Genomic DNA, 22,518 nt, shown 5'->3' with positions numbered 1-22,518 from the left:
GGCCCGTCCGTTCTTGCCTGCTAATGTCAGTCAGCTCAAGGACAGAGGCAGCAGACAGGCACCCCAGCAAAACCTGGATTTCCTCAGAGTACCAGACCAAGGGGCCGCAGGGTGAGGGCACACGGCATACACACACACACACACACACTTGAAATAATATAGCTAACAACTGAAGATAAGGTAAACGTTTGTCTGATTGCAAGACGCGTAGCTGGAGCTCAACTACCAGACATTATCCATGCAAACAAAATAGTGATCTGCATTTGAATGTAACATGCATGTATCTCTTTACCGTAGCAGAAATCGACAACCATCTGACAATGGAGGAATGTGAGTCTGAGCATGCGTGTAGTTTCTGTTAGGTGGCAGTGGTTGTGGTTCATTTGAATAGAGATAGATCAACCCCAGAGCTGCCCAACTTCAAAGAAGCCATTTGCATCCTCTCAGTCTTATTTAGTTTTTCAATTTCCTTATTGCATTTTATAGATTAAAGTTTGTTTTGCACTACTGTTCAAAAGTTTAGCTGAGGTAATATTTTGAAAACGTTCTCCATTGTTGTAATTATTTGATCAAAAATAAAAAAAGGCATAATGCAAAATGCAATTACAGTTAACGATTTTTCTTATTTTTTCCTCAATTTAATTTAGTCCTATGAAGGGCTTCAGTTTTACATGACAAATATTTGGTGTTCTAGAAACCTATTATTATTATTATTAGAAACATTTATTTTAAAGCTTATTATTTTTGTGGAAACATAACAAAAGAGCAGCGTTTGTTTCAAATAAAATTTCTGTGTAACATTGCAAGTCTTTACTGTCGCTTTTGACCAAATTAATGTATACTTCATAAATAAAAGTATTTAAAAATAAAAAATAAAAAATATTACCGACCTCAGCTTTTGAGTGGTAGTGTATGTTACTGAATATACTTCAGATTGTGAATATATACAAGAGACTTGAACAAGAGACAATGTTAAGGCCTTTGGGTTGGGCATTTTCTAATATTTTCTCTGTTGTCGTTATGATGCGGGTGACTCGGATGCATCATGAAGGTTGAAGAGCTAACAGATGTCTCTTCATCGCAACAGCTGAAAAAAAAAAATTGGGGCTTAAAAGTGAGGTGGAGGATCAACTGAATGAAGTCTATTTGGAAATGAAGACTTGTTCAGACTGACAGTGCAACCATTATAAATGTGAATCTGTCGCCACCTAGTGGGGAACTCATGAACTAACACCACAAAATCAGACGGCTAACCCTCTCACAGCAGCTATATAATGCTTCCAGAGCCTAGTTGACTACCTTCACTTGTAGAAGCATGTTCCTGTGGTTGCTGTAGTGCTAGAAATATCACATTTAACTCCACGAATTAATGTCTTCTGTGATTTTTAATTTTTTTTTTGTCTAAGGGCTCACAGGCAGTCCACAAACAGGCCCACTCCAGGAGGTGGCCGTCCCAAACCGAAACCCCAGGTGCCTCAGTGCAAAGCTCTTTATGCCTATGATGCCCAAGACACAGATGAGCTCAGTTTCAATGCAGATGACGTTATTGACATCATCAAGGAAGGTGAGAGGGTACAAAATGCTTGTTTTGCGTAATATCAATGTTTTTATTGTGGCAGAACGTAGTCAGTTTGACATCTGTCCATTGTGTCTAGATGCTTCTGGATGGTGGACAGGGAGGCTGAGAGGAAAACAAGGCCTTTTCCCGAACAACTACGTGGCTAAGATCTAACCTCTTCTGCCTTTTAATGAGGGGAGCAGACTTGAGCCTCAGCAGTCCTGTCAAAGACAAAGAAGGACAAAAAAAGAGGGAAAACTGAGAAAATGAAGGAAGAAAGGTGTTGCATGGCTGTGGTTAAACTCCTCAAAAGCTCTGCGTTCTGGTGCCATGGATACTTGAGGACATGCGGGCAGACGCCGGTCGGACATGAAACTTTTCTCCAGGGCACTGAATACTGTCCCTGTGAGCACTGATCAAAACTATTTATTGTATTTATATTATAGCTTTCTACAATTTATTTCTGATGTGGTTTGTTCATCTGTCATTGATATTTAAGGTGATCTTAATTCACTTGAAGAGATGAAGTAGCCATTTTATGTGGGAACAGGCTTTTTTTTATTTTGCTTTTGAAATGGATCAGTTTTATATGTAAATTAAGGTGCTTGCCTTTTAGAGTCACCTGCTGTTCATGATTTTTATTTTATTGTTTCCAATTTCTTGAAGTCATGTCCAAAACAATGGTTTTAGTGGGGAATGTTTTGCTGCTAAGGACCGTTTTACATGTTATTGCCTTCCACTTTGTAATTAACAGAAACCTAAATGTATAAAATGCACTACGGCTCTCGAAAACCATGGTTTGTATGCTTTTGAAGTTCATAATCTCAGAAAAATGCTGAATGTATCATTGCGCAAAAATGCTAACAGTTGGGTAAAACTGTCTAAATTTAAACTACAGTGGTATTTTCATGCATTTAAAGAGACACAATCAGCACATTGTTACTGTATAGTTACAAAATATTTCAGTATATCAGTATGACAATATACAAATGTACGGGCCAGCTTATCCACACCGCAGTGCACCACGGTGCTAGTCAGTGAAGAACCAGAGACTGGATCCATGAACATCATCTTAAAGTTTCTCCTCATAAAATCTTAGGAATCCATAAAAATGTGCAAAAGTGCAATTGTTGGAAAGAAAATGGATAATTATACATATTTTCTTAAGAATAAAGCAATGGTGTCTGATGCTATTCTACCGATGTGGTTGCCATGTTTAATACAACTTCAGGACTTTATGCTTTTAAGCTTACCCTCATTTTATTTTTCTGTATATTTAAAGTGAATTATATGAATCATTGGAAATGTTACTTTGATGCGAAACTTTATATGGAGGCCACCCAATAAATTTGGGATATTTAAGATTAAGTCTAATATTAGTTATTGATGGTGACTTTATAAAGAACATTTCTTTCAAAAATATAAATTCAATATTTTGAAATTACACAGTAAGTTTAACCAAAAAGAATGACATTTCGGTCATCAGTTACTTATCCTGGTGTGATTTCAACCTGTAAGACTTTAGTTCATCTTCAGGAACACAAATTAAACCTCTGACCCTGCATACAGCAATGTTCCAGCAAAAAAACAGAAAAACATGGTTAAAACAGTTAAATTTGACAGTGGTTTAACTAATTTTATGAAGCTATGAAAAATTCTTTAAAAATGCACCCATTGCACCTTGTGTAGAGGAAAAGCAAAAGAAGTGTTGATTTTGCCTACAGAATTTTGTAATTCTCACTTTTATGGCCTTTTTGTGTTGAGAAGTCTTAGACAAAACCAGGAGACAAAAAGGAGCAGTTTATTGGATAATTATTTCAAAGCCAAGACTCCCATTTGACAAACAAAGGCAATAAGTATTAAACGTCAACTGTTCCACCTCTTATTCAAACAATTGAGGGGAAAGAGAATTTAAAAAAAAAAAAAAAAAAAAAAAAAAAGAAAGACAGAACAGTCAAGTTCAACACATCAGAAAGTATTAAATCTTTGGACTTTTAATTGTTCTCAGCTTCATTTTGCCCACTAAGTGGGTAAAAGCAAAAAAATAGCTTCAAGTTCATACAGTAAAAACCCATTTAAACTGGTTTAAAAACCTACTCATAAAAAGAAATGTTTATTTATACAGACAATCCAAGAATATGTACATCAGATTAAAAAGCAGCAGTCCATCTCCCAAAATGGCTGACAAAATAAAGTGCACGTTTTAGTGTCCAATCCCCACAAGTCCTTAAGAGCTTGATAGCAGAGGAGCAGCCAGATCCTTCACAAGTGATGACTTCAACTGGGGAAGAAGGCTGATCTTCATGAGTCTACTGCTGGAGTATTTCTTCTTTACGGTCTGTAAGAGATGGACAACATCAGGGCATTCAGTAGAACCAAACCTCCCCATGTACAAAAGAGGAAGAAAAAAAAAAAAAAAAAAAAAAAAAAACATTTACCATATGTTTTGATAGCCCTTCATTGACCATAACCACATTTTTGGCAATATGCTGCATGACAGGCTTCAGGTGGGCCTCATCATAGGAGGAGTAGTGTTGCTGGGTTGGTGACTGGAACAGAAGGAATTAAAAGCTGGATAAATTGAAGCAGGGGTGAGAGGGGCAGATACTAAAACTCTGATCAAGGCAAGTTACCCATTTTTGGCCATCAAGCACAAGTTGTGAGAGGCACAGAGCAGCGGCAGCGGTCTCCGAAGGGTTAAAGTGGACCATGTCGTAGTCGAGTAGTGTCAGCTCGAGGAAGTATTTTGCAAGTGTATGCTTCTCCGCATCAGCCTTAAACAAAAACCACAAGGATGAGTCAGCATCTGAAGCTAACAAATCTGCCAAACCAAATCCGGAATCACAAAACCTGAACCTACATTCCCAGCCTTTGAAGCTCTCCGCAGAAAGTGCAGGGGCAGAGGACGTCCGAGCTCAAAGTTCAGCACACTGAGAATCAGCATCTCCATCTCTCGGATCTGAGCTTTTGTGAAGGCATCGTCAGCGATATAGGCAAAGTCCCCAACCATGGGAATATACATCTCCTCGTATTTACAAGCAACCAGCATTGCAGTAACACCCACTAGCTGGAGCTTCTTACGGGTTACGGGCTGAACCTGACATGCAATAGGAGGGGAGAAAAGAAATAACCAACACTTTCTATTTAAAAGCAGCGTAGAAATTAAGACCATGTTAAATAATGGTTCACGTTACAGCTTGCTACTGCACCTCAAAATAATGGAAATACTATCCAGTATAAACTTGACATACAAGCATTACTACACCAATACCTAGTTAACGTGAAAGGTCCCAATATTTGGTTTAAAGTTAACCTGCAGTGAGCAAGACACTGGTTACCAGTCCAAGCTTAAAAAAAACTACGTTTTAAATACGGTTTCAGTATTTACTGAAGCAAACATTTTCCAGTGTTAGTTTGTCCCATCTAAACTCTAAAGACTGTGGGCAATTTGTACCTGAAGAAAGCGATCGAGGATGGCTACGGTCATGTACAAGGTTTCCTGCAGGAGCTGAAATCTCGAGTGCACCTGAATCAGCCAATCAACCAGAAGAGCACGCATCCTCCCATTGATATCGTAGCCACGCATATAACGGGGACGAACCGACTGCTGACTCTGGAACAAGAGCACAGGAGCTGTAGCAAGAGTCAAGGTTAAAAGGTTACTTTTTTTTTGAAGCGTCCAGTACCTCCAGGCTTCGCAGATACGTGTAGATGTCCTTCACATATTCAGGACACAGCTGAGGCATGTCAGCATCTCCTTCATCAATGTCTTCGACTGGAAAGAGGGTGTTGGAAAAGGCTTGGCACAGTTCCTCTTCCTTCATGCTGACGTCCGCTTGAGCAGGGGCAGGCCGGGGCATCTCCTGCTGCACCTGGGCACGCTTGGCTTGCACAACAGCTGGCTGAGCTGCTCGTGCTACAGGTACCACAGATTGAGCCTTCTGAAAACGGGAAGGTGAAGCAACGTGCTGTTCAAATGAACGCGTTGTATGGTGGCCACATCAGCGTTGCATAAAAAGACACGTACCTTGTTCTGAACTGGTTTGTGGGTGAAGTTGGACAGTTCGCCAAACACGGCCCTCCTCGCTGCACCGTTCACAGGCCCGCCTTTTCCACCGATAAAAACAGGATTGTTTGCACTGCGCTGTACGGGAAAAGAAAGTTTTAAACTAAAGAGGTTTACGTAAAAGCCGTTTTTACACGGTTTTAGCAAGTCGAGCTAGCAAACATGGCGTCGTTTCGACGCCACGCAATAGCGAATAGCCTATGAGATACATTAAAAGCATGTTTCTGTATCAAACACTTACCAAAGCGTGAATGTCCATGGCTAATGCGCTTACCGGAGAAGTCGTACTTTAAAAAATACTTTCTTTAAAAAGGGACAGTTTAGCTTCGCTTCGTGTTCCTTGCCCAACTCAACTCAAAACAATCCGTACAGTACAAAGGCCTGCTGGTGATTCAAATACCGCTCCGCTTTCTCTGATTGGCCACTGCCTCGGGGAATGCTCGACTTCTATTGGTTGAAAACGGAAGGGACGCTTATCAATCATCCTTCATCTCCGCTTTCACGTGTAGCTCTGTAAAACGCGACTATAAACTTATTTACAGGTTGTTTGACTGATTCATTGGTAAAATTAGCTGAACAGTCATGACATTGTGTTGATAGCAGTGCCTGTTGAGAAAGAAAACGTTTTGATTTTTAAAGAGTCAACACATTTTTAAAACTAAACAATTTGAATATGAAACCATTGCTACCTAATAAAGCATATAATAAACAGTTGCTCTCGTGCAGGGGTCCATGCAGGTAGTCAAATATATATATATATATATATATATATATATATATATATATATATATATATATATATATATATATATATATATATATATATATATATATATATATTAAGATAAAACTGGCATTAAATAAGTTCAAAATAAAAACCGCGATATTTCTTCTTTTAAAAGTAGTTTTTTTTTCTTCGTTTTTTTAACTTTTGAGAGTCTAGACCTAGATAATTAATGTGCAATAACTGTCATGGGGTCTTCAAATAGTGTTGGAGTCCAAAGGTTGAAAACAAAATGTAATAAAAAACAATAAAAGTAAACAGCAATAATGCCTGTTACGGATAGATTGAGACTGAAATAGTAAATCATTCATGAACAAATCTTTTATTTTAAGTAATCAATTGTTTTCATGCTCTTACTCTTACTTTCGTTCACTTACTGCCAGTTGACAGCATTAATGAAAATTTGTATGAGGCTTAATATTTCTGGACCCTGCTCTGATTCAAATTATGCCAACAAGTATTATAACAGCATTCAAAAGCAAGGCTGTTTTAGACAATACAAACATACAGTAGAGTTTCTTAAGTAATAAAGATTTCTTACATAATTTGAAAGAAAAACAAACAAACAAAAGTGATTATGCATTCTTATTTTTTTTTTTTTATTTCTAACAGACAAGTACATAACTCGTTCCAAAATGTCCAAAAGTTTAGTTCAGGTCACAGAAAAACATTCACTTGACGCCATCTACTGGTGTTACCTCCAGAGCTGGACAGTGAAAGAATATTTGATGAGGGGATTCAAAAGACTGAAAACACTGAAATACAGAATAGTAATAGTTTATATTAAATTATGGAGAAAATCGTATAAAACCTATCCCCAGGGTTTAATGGTGTCCGGTGCCCGACCAATAACACTATTTAAAGCGTTAACATCGCTTTTAACAGAAAGGATAATTCTGTGTAGTGCTGTTTGTAAATAAAACTACGCCTTTTCTTATATTTAACGGCAAAACCATAAATACAAACAAGCACCTTCAGTTTATGTAACGTTAGTATACAGTAGGTATGTAATAGAGCGCTGCCACGTTCTGCCACTAGAGGGCGTAAGGCGACCAACTACCACCACACAGTAGCGCACACCAGTCAAAACTCACAAACTGCACTAAATGTACATATATAGATTCACAAGAGTCAATGGTTAGCGATTATGGTCATTCGTGTATTAACCACGATCTAAATTTCAACGAGCCTTTACTTCATGTTATGATCCTCGAGAGTCGTCAAGTATGCGAGAATGTCGTAAAATGTCGAAACGCTCCCTCGCTCGCTCGCTCGCTCACAGCAGCGGCGCTGTTCACATACACATACACACATAGCAGCGCTCTAATGGACGCCGCGGATCGGCAGGAATGGGGACTCGCACCCGAGGGCAAACGGGGAGGAAATCTAGTCACATATGATCGTTAAATGAAATGTCCTCTCCGTACGTTTAGCTCGCCGTGATGTTTAGCGTGTGATTTTGTATCTCGCGTGCGCATCCTCGTATATTTACAGCGGAATCGTCGAAATATCCGTCAGTTAGCGGGGAGGCTAAAGCGCTGGGCCTCTCTTTTCTGCTCTCTCCCTCCCTCTCGGGTTTGTGTGACTGTCAGTTTCACACAAACCTCCGCTGACGTTCACTCGCTTCCCCAATACTTTTTTTTACTTCTGTCGACGAACATTGTACCCTGGAAAGGGGGTTAAGTCCAAGAGGAATAGCTCCCTGACGCGTATAGAGGTAAGGTACGCTCTTTGTGTTTGTTTTTACGGTAAATTTCAGTTGGTTGAAGCTATTGTTTGACTAACTGGAGAGGCTAATAGCCCGCCGCTAGCAGTTTCAGTAGAGAGTGTGTATTCGTCCCAGCACATCCAGGCCCGGTGGGCTACTGATACATAACATCAACTGTCACCATCGCTTAAATGTATCTTAGATGTCTATTTTAGGACGTGTTTTGTAATTCCTAGCGCTGTCAGCTGATGTTGAAGATGGTAAGAACGACAACATCAACATGCCATCCTTTTCTGTTGTTTATCAAACCCTCGCAGTCTTTTTTGTTGTTGTGCTTTATGGGATTGTTATCGAACCAGATTTTGTTGTTTAATTTGGAAAGCTGGTTTCGTCTGGTCGTTTTGAGAGGAACTGGTCAGCAGCCCTTGCTTTCTTGAACAGCCAGCTGGATCAGATTCCAGCCTTTGCATTTCCAATAACATTTTTAATGTGCCCCCTCTGGGAGTATGACATGTGGTGTTGACTCCCATAAATCAGTGACATCTGAAATAAAAGAGACTGGATTGTTAATGTGCCCATGGCTTAAACTACTCCACAGTGTTTTGTTCACAGCATCCTATCTTCCACTGTGCATTTCCATCTTGCGTTTTAAAAAATAAACCCTTACTAATAAGAGGCAGTGTTACTTATTTTGCTCCCAGGTGCAGTTGGCTTCATATTTCATCCATATATGAAAATACTATTATGTTTGTCTCAACGGCTCATTAAAAGATAATGCCACCTGTCTCCATAAAGAATTAATTTGTATGTATTAATAAGTAGTGTTTCAGCTCTACAACATAAGACATCAATGCCTGTGCTTGATCTCTGTATATTTAGTCATGGTCTTCAGTAACAGTAGGGTGAAAGACTGTCTGTCACAGTAGTTTGGATGCATTTTTTTAGTTAATTCTTTAAAATTGTAGAATAAGTAAAAATGAATGATGTAGGGCTGTTATTGGGAACTTCAGTATGTAATAAAACGCCAGGTTTTACTTCCCCCCCCTGTGGGAATATGTGATGCTGAATATTTACAATTGTTTTGGACTGTAAGATTACACTCACTTCATATTTTAGTCAGAAATGAACCACAAATAGTCTGCTTGTGTGTGTGTGTGTGTGTTTTCAAGGATGTTTTTCATTATAAACATATATTAATTTTGTTTTACAACAGTATCTATTTTAATGGCAGTGTAACACTGCATATTGCTCAAGTTTTTCTTCATAAATGATTATTTACTTAAAAATATTAAATAAACGTACCCATGTTACCACTGTAACGTTAGACTGTGTAAACACAGAGAATTGTATGATACGTGTTTTTTGTGCAATGTTTTGATTTATGTTAGCAACTGTACCTAAAATTTGACAATTTGCTCAGAATTGTATTCAGCTGAAGTTTGATTTAAAAAAAAAAAAAAAAAAACAATTCTGGCATTTTTATTTGTGTGGTGAGTTTGAAGTGATGTTTATTTACATTTTATTCTCCCATGTTCTGGCTGTGTGTCCTGCTATTGCTGATGGCAGAGCTGCTCAACATAGATATACACAGCAGTCCTTGGGGAAGGAATTAAAACAGTCCCCCATAATCCCCTATCTTCTGAAATCTGTATCTACCTTGGCGTCAAGAGGCACTGCCCCAAAGGGGCCGTCTCATATGGAAGTGCTGTGGTGCACTTTGTGGCGTGGCACAGTGGTTCATCACAGGTTGACAGGTTCAGCCTCAGAGGAGCCTGGGAGAGCAGTCTAACTCAGGGACTTTGATAAACACAGTTTGAGCTCTTATTTCCTGATGGGGTGAAAATTATGCTATGAAATGGCATGAAGAATCGTACATTTTGCCACGTTAAAAAAGAATACATAATTGTAGTCATACAAAAGGAAACCCAGTCACACAGTTTTCATATGTTGTTCTTCATCTTGTTTTATCTTAGTCTTGCATTAATGGTGATATTTACAGCAGGCATGCACATTTTTTTGGTTGTTTTTTGTATAAACAAAAGCTTCTCAAAATGTTCTCTATTTTTGTAAATTCACAGCATTGTAGACCCAGTTTTTTGAGATTGTATCAAAGGTTTGTGGTTTGCTGGATATTGCTCAATATACTGGGTCATAATAAAAGTTAGTGGTCTTGATAGAATAACAGTATTACCATAGTTACAGTAAAACATTTAGACTGCAGTTACTGGGAACCTGCCTTTGTTTAGTATGAAGAAAGACATTTTATACAGTTTTCGTTTCTATGAAGTCTTTTAGTTAAACATTTGCAGGACAGGTGTTGTATTTCTGCCAATATTTACGCTCATTTCTATCCAGCGGAGATGCATGACATTGTTTTAAAAGCGACTGTAAAGACATACAATGTTCAAAAATATATTTTTTTCAAATAACTGCTTTTTAAGATTTCTACTCATCAAAGAATCCTGAAACAGTGTAACCGTTTCAACAGAAATGTAAGCATATGATTAGCACAAATGTTTTAAACATTGGTAATATTATAAATCAAATCAGTTCAGCTTTGCCATCACAGGCATATTTAATTTTTAATAAATATTAAAACACAGAATGTTCATTTTTATGTTGTAGGAATATTTTACAGATTGCTTAGATAAAATACAACACATACAGGACCAAACAAATGTAATAAAATCAGATCGGATACGGTTTGCAGGGCCTTTCTTTGTGAGTTTTGTTTTTATTTGGTGTGTTATGTCAGTGTACTAAAGCGCTAACAGACTGGGAATATGAACCGCTGGAATGCTTTGTCTTTAGATCGCTGTACACAGGAAACTGCCTTTTAGGGTCTTTACCATCAGTCAGAAGTTGACTCAAAAGCAAAGACTGTATGCCCCATGAAACAGATGGCTGCTTTCATAATTTAAAGGTAAGGGAACTCTGGGCCTTGTCATGGCTGCTGTGAAGCGTAAGGCGTTTGGGGCATAGTGCCACTCTGGGTGCCGAGATGTTAATTAGGGAAAGCTGAAGAAATGTTGGAGCGTAATGGGATTCTGGTGAATAGAAGAGTGATCGAATACACTGTGAGATTTTGATTAAAGAGGGAAAAATGGTTGTGAGATGAGCATAAAAGAGGTAATGAATAAAATGGCTGAATTGTTAGATTTTCATAATGAGAGGAGGAAGAGGCTTTGTGGACGTTGGTAATCATCGTGAACATTACGGGCAGTGATGGATAAATACCCATTATGCAAGCAAGCGGGAACCTAATTTGAGAAGGATTTAATTAGGTTGCTTCAGCACAAATAAGTGCATTATATAAGGATCAAGATGGAGGGGCCCTTCCAATACACCTGTATTGAATGCCATTTTATGCAAAACAACAAACAGCTGTCTGCTATTAGGCCTCGCATTGTGTGAGAGATGTGGGTTGCTCTTTTCCTATGCTGTTTATCGTGAGAATAATGGAAAACTAGGTGAGGGTGGGAAATAATGACCCCTAGCACCATTATCCTGTGCATGCTAGATTTATGTTGTAGTCTTTCGCAGGAGGTATTAAGCCTCTCCCGAAACGTGTGCAGTTGCTCGTTTCTGTCTACACGGTGCAAGAGATGACCTTTCTTTAGTCACCATTTCCTTTCCTTTATTACAGCATGAACGAGAGCTGCCTGGATAACGGCCCTGTCTGACTCATGCTCGGCCAGAAATGGCTGCTAAAACAATCTTCACAACTATCTCGGTCCTAGGTTTTGCATTGGAAACAGAGAAAAGCTTGTTTTCCTGTACACGCACTCAGTTTGACTTGTTGCATTGTAGGGATATACAAAGAAGTCCAACCAATATAGATAAGCCACAGATTATTTTTGTGCTATGGCAGACAAGCGGCTTCCATGCTATGTAGTGTGTATGAAGAGAGAGAAGTTCGGCAGAATATGCAGTTGAGCTCAAACGTTTCTATACACTTCGCAGAATATGCAAAATGTTCATTATTTTACCAAAATAAGAGGTGGACATACAAAATGCATGTATGTATTTATTTAGTGCTGGCCTGAATAATATATTTCACACAAGATGTTTATATGTAGTCACATGTAAAAAATTTTTTAGAAAAATTACTCTATTCAGAAGTTTACACGCACCTGATTATTAATACTGTTGTTACCTGAATGATTCACAGCTGTATTTTTTATTGTTATTAATTTTATTATAGTTGTTCATGAGTACCTTGTTTGACCTCAACTGTTAAACTGCCTGCCAAAAAAACATTTATCTCCCACAAATTCTTTGGTTTTTCAGTATTTTCAAAAGTGATTATGATTTTGATGCACAGTCCTTTCACACAGGACAACTGAGGGACTCCTATGCAGCTATTATGAAAGGTTTGAATGCTCACTGATGCTCTGGAAGGAAATAACAATGCATTAAGATCTGGGGAGTGACAACTTTTAAACAGAATGAAGATGTGTACATTTTTCTTATTTTGCCTGAATAACATTTTTTTTCCTTCAAGAAGTTACAGAAGATATTTGCATGTTTTTCAGAAGACAAAATAAGTAAGATCTTCGAATTTAAAAAGTCCCACCCCCCCCTCCCATAGGCACCGTCTTTCCCTCTGGAGCATAAGTGAGCATTTGAAACTTCTGTAATAGCTGCAAATGAGTCATCATACAATCATTGTTGGAAATGGTTTAAATACACAAAAATGCGGAAAAACCAAAGATTTTGTGGGACCTGAAAGATTTGTCTGAAGAACAGCGGCCAGTTTAGGACAAACAAGGGACTCATGAGCAACTATCACTAAACCAAAAGGACACAGCTGTGGATCACGCTATTAAGAATCAAGCGTATATGAATTTTGGATCATTTTTATGAATTCAACTATTATTTTCTCTTGTGGACTATATGTAAACACCTTTTATGTGAAATATCCTAGTCAGGTCAGTACTAAATAAACAATAACATGCGCTTCGTATGATAAAATTGTTACCATTTTGCAGATTCCGCAAAAAATGTGTTTAAACTTTTGACCTCAGCTTTGTTAATGTGATCAAACAGATCTTTCTATTAAACACGGTGTCATGGTTCCCATAAAAATATTAAGCAGCACGAATGTTTTAAACGTTGACAAAAATTTGCAATGTTTTTCCACCTCTTTGATTAACTTTGTGTCTGTTTATGTAGCTTTGTCTTTGCTTATTGTTAATATAATTTGTTTCGGTCTTCAATATTCTCATCCTCTGCCTATTTTTCTGTGTTTTCCAGTTGTAGGATTGCTGGATCTTCAATGGAACCCTAGGATTTAGTGTATTGAGCCTCAGTGGCACTTTGTAGTGGGTTAGTCACAATGAAGAGTGAGATTCCGTCTGATGCACGACGTAAGCAGGAGCCCCTGAAGGGGCCTCTGGCTAACCCCGAACCCATGGAGACGGCTAAGAGCTTCCCCGCTGAGATGGAGGTGATTGGCAAGGGTGGAAGCGATTTCTCTTCTCCTCTATGTCCCGAGACCAGACACCGGCCTTCACGGGATGCAGGAGGTCGCAGAGACTGTGAAAGAGGCTTGTCGGGTCGCAAAAAGCGCAAGATCCAGCAGCCTGGGCCATCATATTGTTCTCTGAAGGAAGCGCCAGTGAATGAGGCAGCCCTCACTCCGCCCCACCACAGGCCCATGTTGCTAGAGACGCATAGCGAAGACGAGAGGAACCCAGAGTCCTCGTTGAGTGACTGTGCTTCTTCGCCCTCCTCCAGCCTTCGGTTTGGTGACTCGGACACTCTTAGCTCAGAGGAGGACGGCAGGCCGATGACCGTTAGACAGCAGCAGCTCAAGGCCCCCGGTTCGGCCTCCACCGGGAGTGCAGGAGGAGGGACGGGCACAGCAGTAGGTATGCGACCGCTAGTCGGCCGGACTCGTGCCAGCAGGTCGCACAAGTGGGCCCGGCTTGAGCCGGAAAGCAATCATGTGAAACGTCCGTGTCTCAGCCCACGCAGGCCATTGCACAGGAAGCGTTTTGTGAAGGGCGGGACGGGAGGCGGGGCTCAGCGGACTCCAAAGCAGAAGGAGCGATTACTGCTGCAGAGGAAGAAGCGAGAGGTGATCGCGCGAAAGAAGTACGCCCTCCTGCACAGTACCAGCAGCTCCAGTCAGGAGCTGACCTCTGACTCTTCCTCCCCTTCCTCCACTGAGGCAGAGGATGAGCTGTATGTAGATGTTAGCAGCAGTAGCAGCCAAGCCAGCACTGCCGCTGTGGCCTCAGGTAAATCGGTTTTTATTACTTTACCTTTACCCCAACATCACTACATAGTGCTTTTTAAAGGAAGTTGTGGGAAGGACAAAAAGAGCTTACTCCTCACGGCGTGCCTGGTTTGGTTTGAACAAGAACATTTTGCGGTAACGTTGTAGTATAGGGCCTAATTCTCACTATTACCTAGTTGCTTATCAGCATGCACGTTACTAGCATGTTGACTATTTAGTAGTTATATAGCATGACTTCTGCATGACCGTATTCTACATCACTAATCCTACAAAATACAACCACAGTGCTGAGAGTAAATTAGTTATTTGAGGCAAAAGTCATAATTGTTAATTAGCTAATAGAGTGAATTGAACCTTAAAATAAAATGTGACCACCTGAAAAGTCTAAAAATTTCTTTTGTATAAAAAAAAATTCATGTATATTAAATATAATGATCCACGGTGTTAAATTAAGTTAAATTTGATACAGGAACACTGTATTGACCAGTCAGCATTCAAGACTGAAACCCTAGGTTTATATTTTACGGTGATATACTGTGTATTACCAATCTGTTTATTACTTTATATTATATCTGTAAAAGGTTGAAGTCAGTAAGAGAATACATTAAATTGGTGCTTTCAATCACAACACAAAAAAGTCAGTTCCCAATAAATGCTTTTTTTGCTTTCTTTTCACCAAAGAATCCTTAAGAACTGTATCACAACACCATACAACTGTAAAAATGTTAAGAAGTGTATAGTAAGTGTTTTACAGTGTTTTCTGAAGGCTCGTGTGATGCTGAGACCTGGAGTAATGACTGCTGAATGATCGGCTTTGTCACAGGAGCTTCAATTATAGAAAACTGAATTTGAGAAAACTGTTGTTTTAATTTGTAATAATAGTTTGCAGTAGTAGTGTTTTAAGTTATTTTTTTATCAAGTAAATGCATATTTAGTCAGCATAAGAGATTTTTACAAAAAGCAGGCGACTCACTACAGGCTTTTGAGCCGTAGTGTATATTTTCATATTTTCTTTGCGCAAAGTTGATGTTTTATGAGGACTTGTTACATGCACTCTCTGAAAGCATAAACAGTATGTCAGCAGATCCATTTCCTGCCAAACTCTTGCATTCTACTTCTGTTGTCCTTGGTTGTATTTTTTTCAGTTGGGTTCCACGTTGTGGATCCGAGCACGTCTCTTCGATCCTCTTAAGACAGCGTGGCAAAGTAGATTTAAACAGAGCGGAAATTAGCTGCATTCTTTAAACATAATGTGAATAAAGTTTAGAATAGACTGTACTCTTTGCATTTTATTTCAAGCATGCATATTTTGTTTACAAATGTTTTCCAACTAGTGAGCTCTGTTCTTAAGGCTAGTTTTGTTTTGTAGTTCTCATGATTCTTTGGACATCTTTATTGGTCATATTTTAATGAAACTTATGTTATGGCCACAATTTTTGTTTTTGAAAGATAGCTGCAGAAGATAAAATGGAAAAAGTGCATCAGCAAGCCACCCTGTGTGTGTTACATGCCACAGAATGTTTGAGTTTCCTGTTGAGCAATAGCAAGTCCTTAACCAGCACTCTAGCGCTGCTCTCTCTAGCGTAGCAAGAAAGATTATCTAAACCTCACACATTCCCCTCACAAAGAGATATGAACTACTTGATTGAACGTGCACACGCCATGCCTATAAAACCACTAAAACGTTTAAAATATCGTCAGCCATGCATGCATCAGAGGAGGACCTGCCATACATAATTAGTGGCGTAGTGCTTCATCTGTTTCTCTCTCTCTCTCTCTCTCTTTTCTCTCTCTTCCTGCCTCTCCCCCACACCAGCATGTTTACAGGTGTACATGTGAGTGGTCTACTACTCAAAGACGCTTAAATACTGCTAGCAGCCAAAAGAGGCAGATAAATTGCTTGAGGTGAAATATCTGGAGATTTTGAGTTTCTTCCAGTCCTGGAAAAGTCATAGAAATGAACCGCATTTTATGTTGTTGTTGTTTTTTTTTATAGGTAAGGTGTGTTCTTAGAATTTGCTAAATTAAAGTATTTTGTTGGCTATAAATTGCATTTTGTGATTTACAGTCTATACAATTATCTTGTCCAATAACCTCACCAGATTTCTCCATCTCTAACACAAACGTTACGGTTCAAATCAGTTCTTGAGTTGGCTCACTAAATCAAATTCAGAGTTATCGGGTTGGAAAGCAGAGATTTTGATTGGGGATGAGTGGATGAGATCAGAGCAGTTCTTCAGCACCCCAGAGGTTTTCGTGGGTCATTCCTTCCTTCAGTTCTGCGAGAGGAGGCCTGCCATGTTACATCACTTCTAAGGGTGTAACAGTCCAAAAATGACGTTTTGTATGTAACTGTACATTTTTTGTTTTGGCAGGGGAGGGGAAACAGTATGCTTATGAGTTAGTTTAGAGAACTTTGTTTAAAGCATGTCTCCGTTTATAACAAATTGGATCATTCACTTTTTCCAGCAGCTGCTCACTCATTGTCTTTCACTTATTTTCAAATAAATCAGCTTCAGCAATGTTGCTATTAAACATAATGTATGGATATGTTATTATAACACCACCTTCTACTTAACCTTCAAATTACATTTACCACACAAAAGTTAAGCACATGCAGTGGTTAAAACAGCGCTGCAGTTGTTTATTGCACTTGCGTGCCGAGCCAAAAGACATTGTCATTTGCTTTGCATATAGTCTAACTATCTGACTAAACCGTGGCATTTTTACAAAGAGTTACGATCGCAGAATTGTACATTTGCATGGTACTTCACATAGAATATGTGGTTGTGCGTTTAGTGCTGTAAGTTATGTTTTGTAGTGTGATCGTTTCTTGTGGGCAGCATGGGGAGCGGGGTAAGACGCAGGGTGCTAAGCAGCAGCACTCAGTGGGAGAGCCGACCTTAACAACACACCCCAGAGAATGATGTTGAATCTCTCGAGCCACAAGCTTCTGCCTCGGTGCACAAACATGCCTGGCACAGATAGTGTGACACAACAACCTTACAGAGCTCAAGTAGTTGTTTTTACATTGTATTCAGCGTATAGTGAAAGTGGTGGAAATGCAAACTAGTGGCATGATGAGAAGCAAAACGTTGAGCCTGACTGCTGTTTGAAAAAGCCAACATTTGTTAGACTTTTTGAAATTACAGCGTGACTTGGAGCTCAATTAAGTCTTGTTTTATCTTTTATTGAAAACTCTGGGTCATGTAATTCACATCAAAGGTTTTCAAATGTCTCTTTAATGTATTTCTGGATGTCATTTTCTGTAGAAAATGGAACTTGAGCAGAAGTTGTTTGTAAGTCGCACTGAGACATGTACCAGCTATGCTTGTGTGCTTTATTTTGAACACACCCTGGGCCTCTTGACACCAAATCCAGGCAGAGCTCGAGTTAAAGAAGGAATGAGAAGTCAAGCAGCAGAGCCAATCAGAAGAGAGATGAGTGATTGTACTACAAAAGCCTGTGCCGGCACACTGCAAAGCACATCTTTTACTGACCTACATTTAGCTTCCCCGACGCACACATAAGCACGCCTGCCTGAAGCATTGGTTGGCTCCACTGCTGCACCAAACCATCATCAATTAAACAGCTGTAGCTACTGAGGCTGATATTGCTTCTGCTCTAGATTAATGAGTGAGACCTAGTGTAGCTTGGGAAGACTTGGGAAGCTCAGATAATACTATGAAAGTACAGATTGAGGGAGAAGATGACCACTGGTGTCTTATAATGTGCATGAGTGCTCTCCAGCAATAAAATCTGTAGAGGTACTGGTGGATAGGTGCTTGTTGTTATACCCAAACAAAAACATTCCTAGAGAGTTTTTTGTTTGTTTGTTTGTTTTTATGGTAGCAAAATTCATTCAGTAGCCACAATTCACAAACATTAAGATACAGATTACTCACTATGCTGTGTTGGGAATGTTGATTTTTGAGTACTTGTACAAAGCCTTATACTTTGGTGACGTTGAACCAAAATATGACTGTAATTGGACAACATACTCTCTGCCCTGTGCAAAGTGAAATAACCACTTTCCCTTAAGTGATTTAAAGAAATGGTTTCCAGCCTAGGGCCGGAGCCCACTTGGGACCTCGAGATGACTTCAAAGTTTTTAAATTTCAAAAATGCCATGGGAATTTGCATAGTTATTTTCCAAACCACTTGTCCTGTACAGGGTTGCAGGGCCATGGGAATATGTAACAAAAATCTCATTATTAGTCCTACAACATAAGGGGACTTTGAGGTTTAGAACAATCATGACTTAAACGTTCAGAAATTATTATTAATATTAATATTTTCAGACACTATTTTTGATTTTAGAAATTAGGATTTACCTGTTTGGTAATTGTAAGAATTGTCTCGTCACAAAAAAACCCAAAACAGTTCCATCAAGATGCCTGCAGAACGTCTGAGCATCTCATTTGTAGCTTAAAGTTTGTAACCAGTGTTCTTCTTTTCACTGCTCAAAATCGCCCTAATGCTCTTAATTAATTCTCCCACCACAGTCACCTCGTTAATTACGTAAAAACATGTTGAAGGCAAGGCAAGTTGCATCTTCATGTATCTTTCATAACTGTAATCTGTATTTGTTGATTGCAAGTAAGTTTTAGTGCATTGATGCTTGAATATTAGCGTTAATTAAGCTTATTTTCCTTGTAATCAATCAGGTGTCCTGGATGAGGACGTGGTTGTGATCGAAGCGACTCCTGCACCTGCAGTGCCTGCCAGTGAGGAGATCAACGTCACCTCCACGGACAGTGAAGTGGAGATCGTAACCGTTGGAGATGCCTTCAGGTAAGACTTCTCATTAATATGTCCTTGCAACTGGATTGCAGCAAGTATTGTAATATTTGCACAGGACAGCTGTTAAACCTCTGGTGAAGAAGATTTAAAGACATTATATAAAATTAATCTAAACTGCAGTATGAGGTTCATGGCTTCATGGGTCTACAGCTCTCTGAAGTCCCGAGTCAGGAACTGCTTTGTCCAGATGAGAGGGTACATCTGGGTTTAGACATGGCAGTCTCTTTTGTTTTAAAAAGGATTCATGGATGCTTCATTAGTGACTGTTTCTATGAGCCGCGATACATAAGAATCCACGTATATATCTACGTGTATAACTATATATAATTGCAATGGTTTGAGTTAAAAATCTTTGTTTCTTCGGTAGAACACAAACAAAGTCACCTACATCTTGGATGCCCTAGGAGTAAACAGACAAACATTGAAATTTCGTTTTTTGGGTGAACAATCTCTGTAAGGCATTCCGCTGAGTTCACAGCTTTTACAAAACATTTAACATACTATGACAGTGTGTTTAAATTGCCCATTAAGGTACCCGACTATAATGACTTTAGCTGCTTGGAAACCCAGAAATATGAAAAGGGTCCGTCGTGTGCTTTATGGATGAACCCCATATGGTGAATACCCACCTTTTGTTTTTCTGTGGACCAAAAACAAACAAGGTTCTCTTCTGCTTTTTTTTGGTTTTAGAACCTGCAGGACTTTCTCACATTCTTGCGAAAAGAAGTTAAGTGCCTCTGCTTGCGTGTTGTAAAGATTTCCATTGAGTTCACAGAAGAGCAGAGACTTTGCATGTAGATTCGATTTTTCTGTTTGCGGCACGGCATATCCGTTTAATAAACGCTACAGCCTCCAGTATTTTGGCTTGGTTCACCCAAACTATGTCAGACGGAGCTCTCAGCAGGCTTCCCCTTTGAAATCTGATAGAAGCTCTAAACTCAATCACATCTGATATGGTTGTGTCCAAACTACGCCCCCTCTTCCCATTGCTTGATTTGGTTTTGCTGTCCCGCTTCTCTCCTAATTGTTATTGAGGCATCTGTTCCCGAGCTGAGAATCATCACTTTATTCTATTACTTTTTTTAACCGCTGCCAGAAATAGTGCTGGCCGCTACCACACGCCTGCCAGCAAAGTCATTCAGTTGAGCCAGTCGAATCCCAAACTGTCGTCATCGTAGGCCGTGCGTTGGAGGTTGACCATGGTGTAGTTGTCTTGAATCATTCAGACGTTAGTGTTGGATGAGTAACTCCTCAGGCTGTTTATTCACTGGTGCATGTTCACATGTTTTATTCCATAGCATTCACAGAAGCCTGTAAACATCTGTGACAACATGAGTGAGGTGAAGCACAAGTTTTCACAGTCAGTCAAGCCTGGAGGGATGTTTATTTAACATACACACAAAGAATATTAAGTGATTTTTATGGTTGCCAGTTGTAAAGCTATATTGCAATGAGTCCGCTTTGGTAGAGGTCTCGGGAAAGCAGGTGGGTCTGTCAGGCACTGATGTCCAGTCTTTTCACTTGCTGGATATGTTCAGAATAATATATATGTACCCATTTTAAGCATATATTTCTATTTTCCTTCTATGTTTTATAATACAAGCAACTAAAGTGGGTGAATATACATACAATTACAGTGTGAGACTTTTTCTTTACTGGTATATTCTCATGAAGGTATAACAATGCTTCATCTGTCCTTACAGCCGATGAGGGCTTTGTATCATTTCTATGCCCCGCCTGCTGGCCATGTGCTTGTGTTTGGGTGTAGAGAGCACATCCTGTCAGAGGACCTTGAGGAAGACTGTCTTGACTGCTGATTTTGCTGTCTGGGCTTAGGTTGGCCAGCTATATAGTGATTAGTTGTATAGGTATTTGTTGTGTGTGTGTGTGTGTATATGTGTGTTTAAATAGATTTTCCTTTTCCACTTGCACATTGTTCTTTCTGCACCAGTAAGATCAGCTCCCTCGTTTATTTTCCTAAAGGTCATGAGGGCTATTATCCCTCTTCAAACAACAGCACTGGAATGCAGCTGAAATCATGTGGTCCTGCCGTTATATGGCTTCAGTGTGGAGAGTGAGGATGAGAGAGAGTGAGAGAGATAGTGTGCAGGAATGTGGGCTTCTGTGTTTGTGACTGAATGCTGATCTGCAAGCTGTGTGTCGGCTGTGGTTTGGATTGGACTTCAGTGAAGGGGGAGGGAGAGGCTTTACAGCTCAGGAAAACATCACGTGGCCAAGGTCAGAGGAAAATGGGGGTCTTTTGTAGTGTGCCTTTGAGCATGAATAGGTGTAGTTTGCTTTTGCTGTTAGCAAGGCAGATACAGTAATAAAGTGGTCTATACTGAATGCTTTGTGCGTTTGTGTATTGATTTGAGCTCTACCTCTCATATAACAGACACTTGTTTTCTGAGATGCAATGCAATGTGAAGTATCAAATACATAATCCATTTATGAAATGTTCTTTATTTACATTCTGTTATGTAAAAAAAACAATCAAGCTGTTCTAAATGGTTAACTAAGTGGCTTTTCTGACCATATCATTAAGTATCAACACATTAGATTGTATGGACTTTTTCTTCTCTTTTGCTACCTATTGGTTATCATATCATATATTGTTATTATTCATTCCCTTTTATTAATATATACAATTAGGTTAAATTAAGCTTTACTATTTAAAATGTGAGATTATAGTTTTAACTACTTTTTTTTTTTTTTTTTTTATAAATAAATACGTAAATAAAATCAGTTAATCACACATGTTTTTGATCATTCAAATGAACTGAAACCATTATAAAGTAATCCAGAAAATTTATAAAACCAGGGGGGGGGGGAATAAACATTTAGTAGGCCCTAAATTCACCAGGCACCTTCAAGGGTTAGTTCACCCCAAAATAAAAAAAAAATTGTCATCAATTACTCACGTTCATGTCATTCCAAACACATAACTCATAATCATAATCATATAACTCAAGGGAGAAGAATGGTTGAGTAAATTGTTATTTTTGTTTTCTTTGTGAAAACCTGAAGCTGAGCCACTGATGTCACATGGACTGTTTTACCAAAGTATTGACAACGTTTCTAGATCTGAGATCATTTAGGTTGTGTTGCTGTCTATGGAGGGTCAGATCGCTCTTCAATTTCATCAAAAATATCTTAATTTGTGTTCCAAAAATAAACAAAGGTCTTACAGGTTTGAAATGACATGAGGGTGAGTAATTATTGACTGGATGACAATAATCCAGATCCATCTCTATAAACATATTTTGAAGAAGGCTCAGCTATGAAACATGACTTTCTTCAGAGCTCTCCACAATGCTATAACGTGCAACGGGGTTATTTGTCTAATATTTTTTCC

General features: G+C 39.1%; 3 protein-coding genes across 12 annotated transcripts in view; 2 read left to right on the top strand and 1 right to left on the bottom strand.

Moving 5' to 3' along the window:
* The window catches only part of myo1ea (myosin IEa), a 41,785-nt gene extending 39,034 nt beyond the window's left edge, over positions 1-2,751 (top strand). For 2 of the 6 annotated variants that reach the window (XM_043243639.1, XM_043243638.1), the window contains exons 26-29: positions 1-111; positions 301-330; positions 1,407-1,564; positions 1,656-2,751. The exon at positions 1-111 is cut by the window's left edge. In XM_043243639.1, coding sequence (XP_043099574.1) covers positions 1-111; positions 301-330; positions 1,407-1,564; positions 1,656-1,732 — 376 coding nt within the window. In that variant the 3' untranslated portion in view covers positions 1,733-2,751. Of the gene's footprint in view, positions 112-297; positions 331-1,406; positions 1,565-1,655 lie in introns of all 6 variants that reach the window. The other 4 variants (XM_043243637.1, XM_043243636.1, XM_043243640.1 and 1 more) reach the window with 2 other exon arrangements.
* Positions 2,752-3,529: 778 nt separating this feature from the next.
* ccnb2 (cyclin B2) lies at positions 3,530-6,021 on the bottom strand. The gene is made up of 8 exons (XM_043243658.1): positions 5,866-6,021; positions 5,586-5,702; positions 5,245-5,499; positions 5,013-5,171; positions 4,419-4,655; positions 4,192-4,332; positions 3,997-4,107; positions 3,530-3,896 (listed from the first exon to the last, which is right to left on the bottom strand). The coding sequence occupies exons 1-8, from the start codon at positions 5,881-5,883 to the stop codon at positions 3,786-3,788; spliced, it is 1,149 nt and encodes a 382-aa protein (XP_043099593.1). The 5' UTR covers positions 5,884-6,021; the 3' UTR covers positions 3,530-3,785.
* A 1,684-nt stretch (positions 6,022-7,705) lies between these two features.
* The window catches only part of rnf111 (ring finger protein 111), a 31,448-nt gene continuing 16,635 nt past the window's right edge, over positions 7,706-22,518 (top strand). For 4 of the 5 annotated variants that reach the window (XM_043243647.1, XM_043243645.1, XM_043243646.1 and 1 more), the window contains exons 1-3: positions 7,706-8,125; positions 13,373-14,361; positions 19,028-19,154. In XM_043243647.1, the coding sequence (XP_043099582.1) occupies positions 13,455-14,361; positions 19,028-19,154 (1,034 nt within the window). In that variant the 5' untranslated portion in view covers positions 7,706-8,125; positions 13,373-13,454. Of the gene's footprint in view, positions 8,131-13,372; positions 14,362-19,027; positions 19,155-22,518 lie in introns of all 5 variants that reach the window. The other variant, XM_043243644.1, reaches the window with a different exon arrangement.

This window comes from Puntigrus tetrazona, chromosome 7, assembly GCF_018831695.1.
Source record: "Puntigrus tetrazona isolate hp1 chromosome 7, ASM1883169v1, whole genome shotgun sequence".
Classification (NCBI taxonomy): domain Eukaryota; kingdom Metazoa; phylum Chordata; class Actinopteri; order Cypriniformes; family Cyprinidae; genus Puntigrus; species Puntigrus tetrazona.
Note: the sequence above shows the minus strand (reverse complement) of the source record. Positions and strands in the feature narration are given on the sequence as shown.

Excerpts from the sequence above, each read along its gene's own strand:
- ccnb2 (XM_043243658.1), bottom strand. Across the intron at positions 5,172-5,244 it reads CGTATCTGCGAAGCCTGGAG|AGTCAGCAGTCGGTTCGTCC; the intron begins GTACTGGACGCT and ends CTCTTGTTCCAG. Across the intron at positions 4,656-5,012 it reads TCCTCGATCGCTTTCTTCAG|GTTCAGCCCGTAACCCGTAA; the intron begins GTACAAATTGCC and ends ATTGCATGTCAG.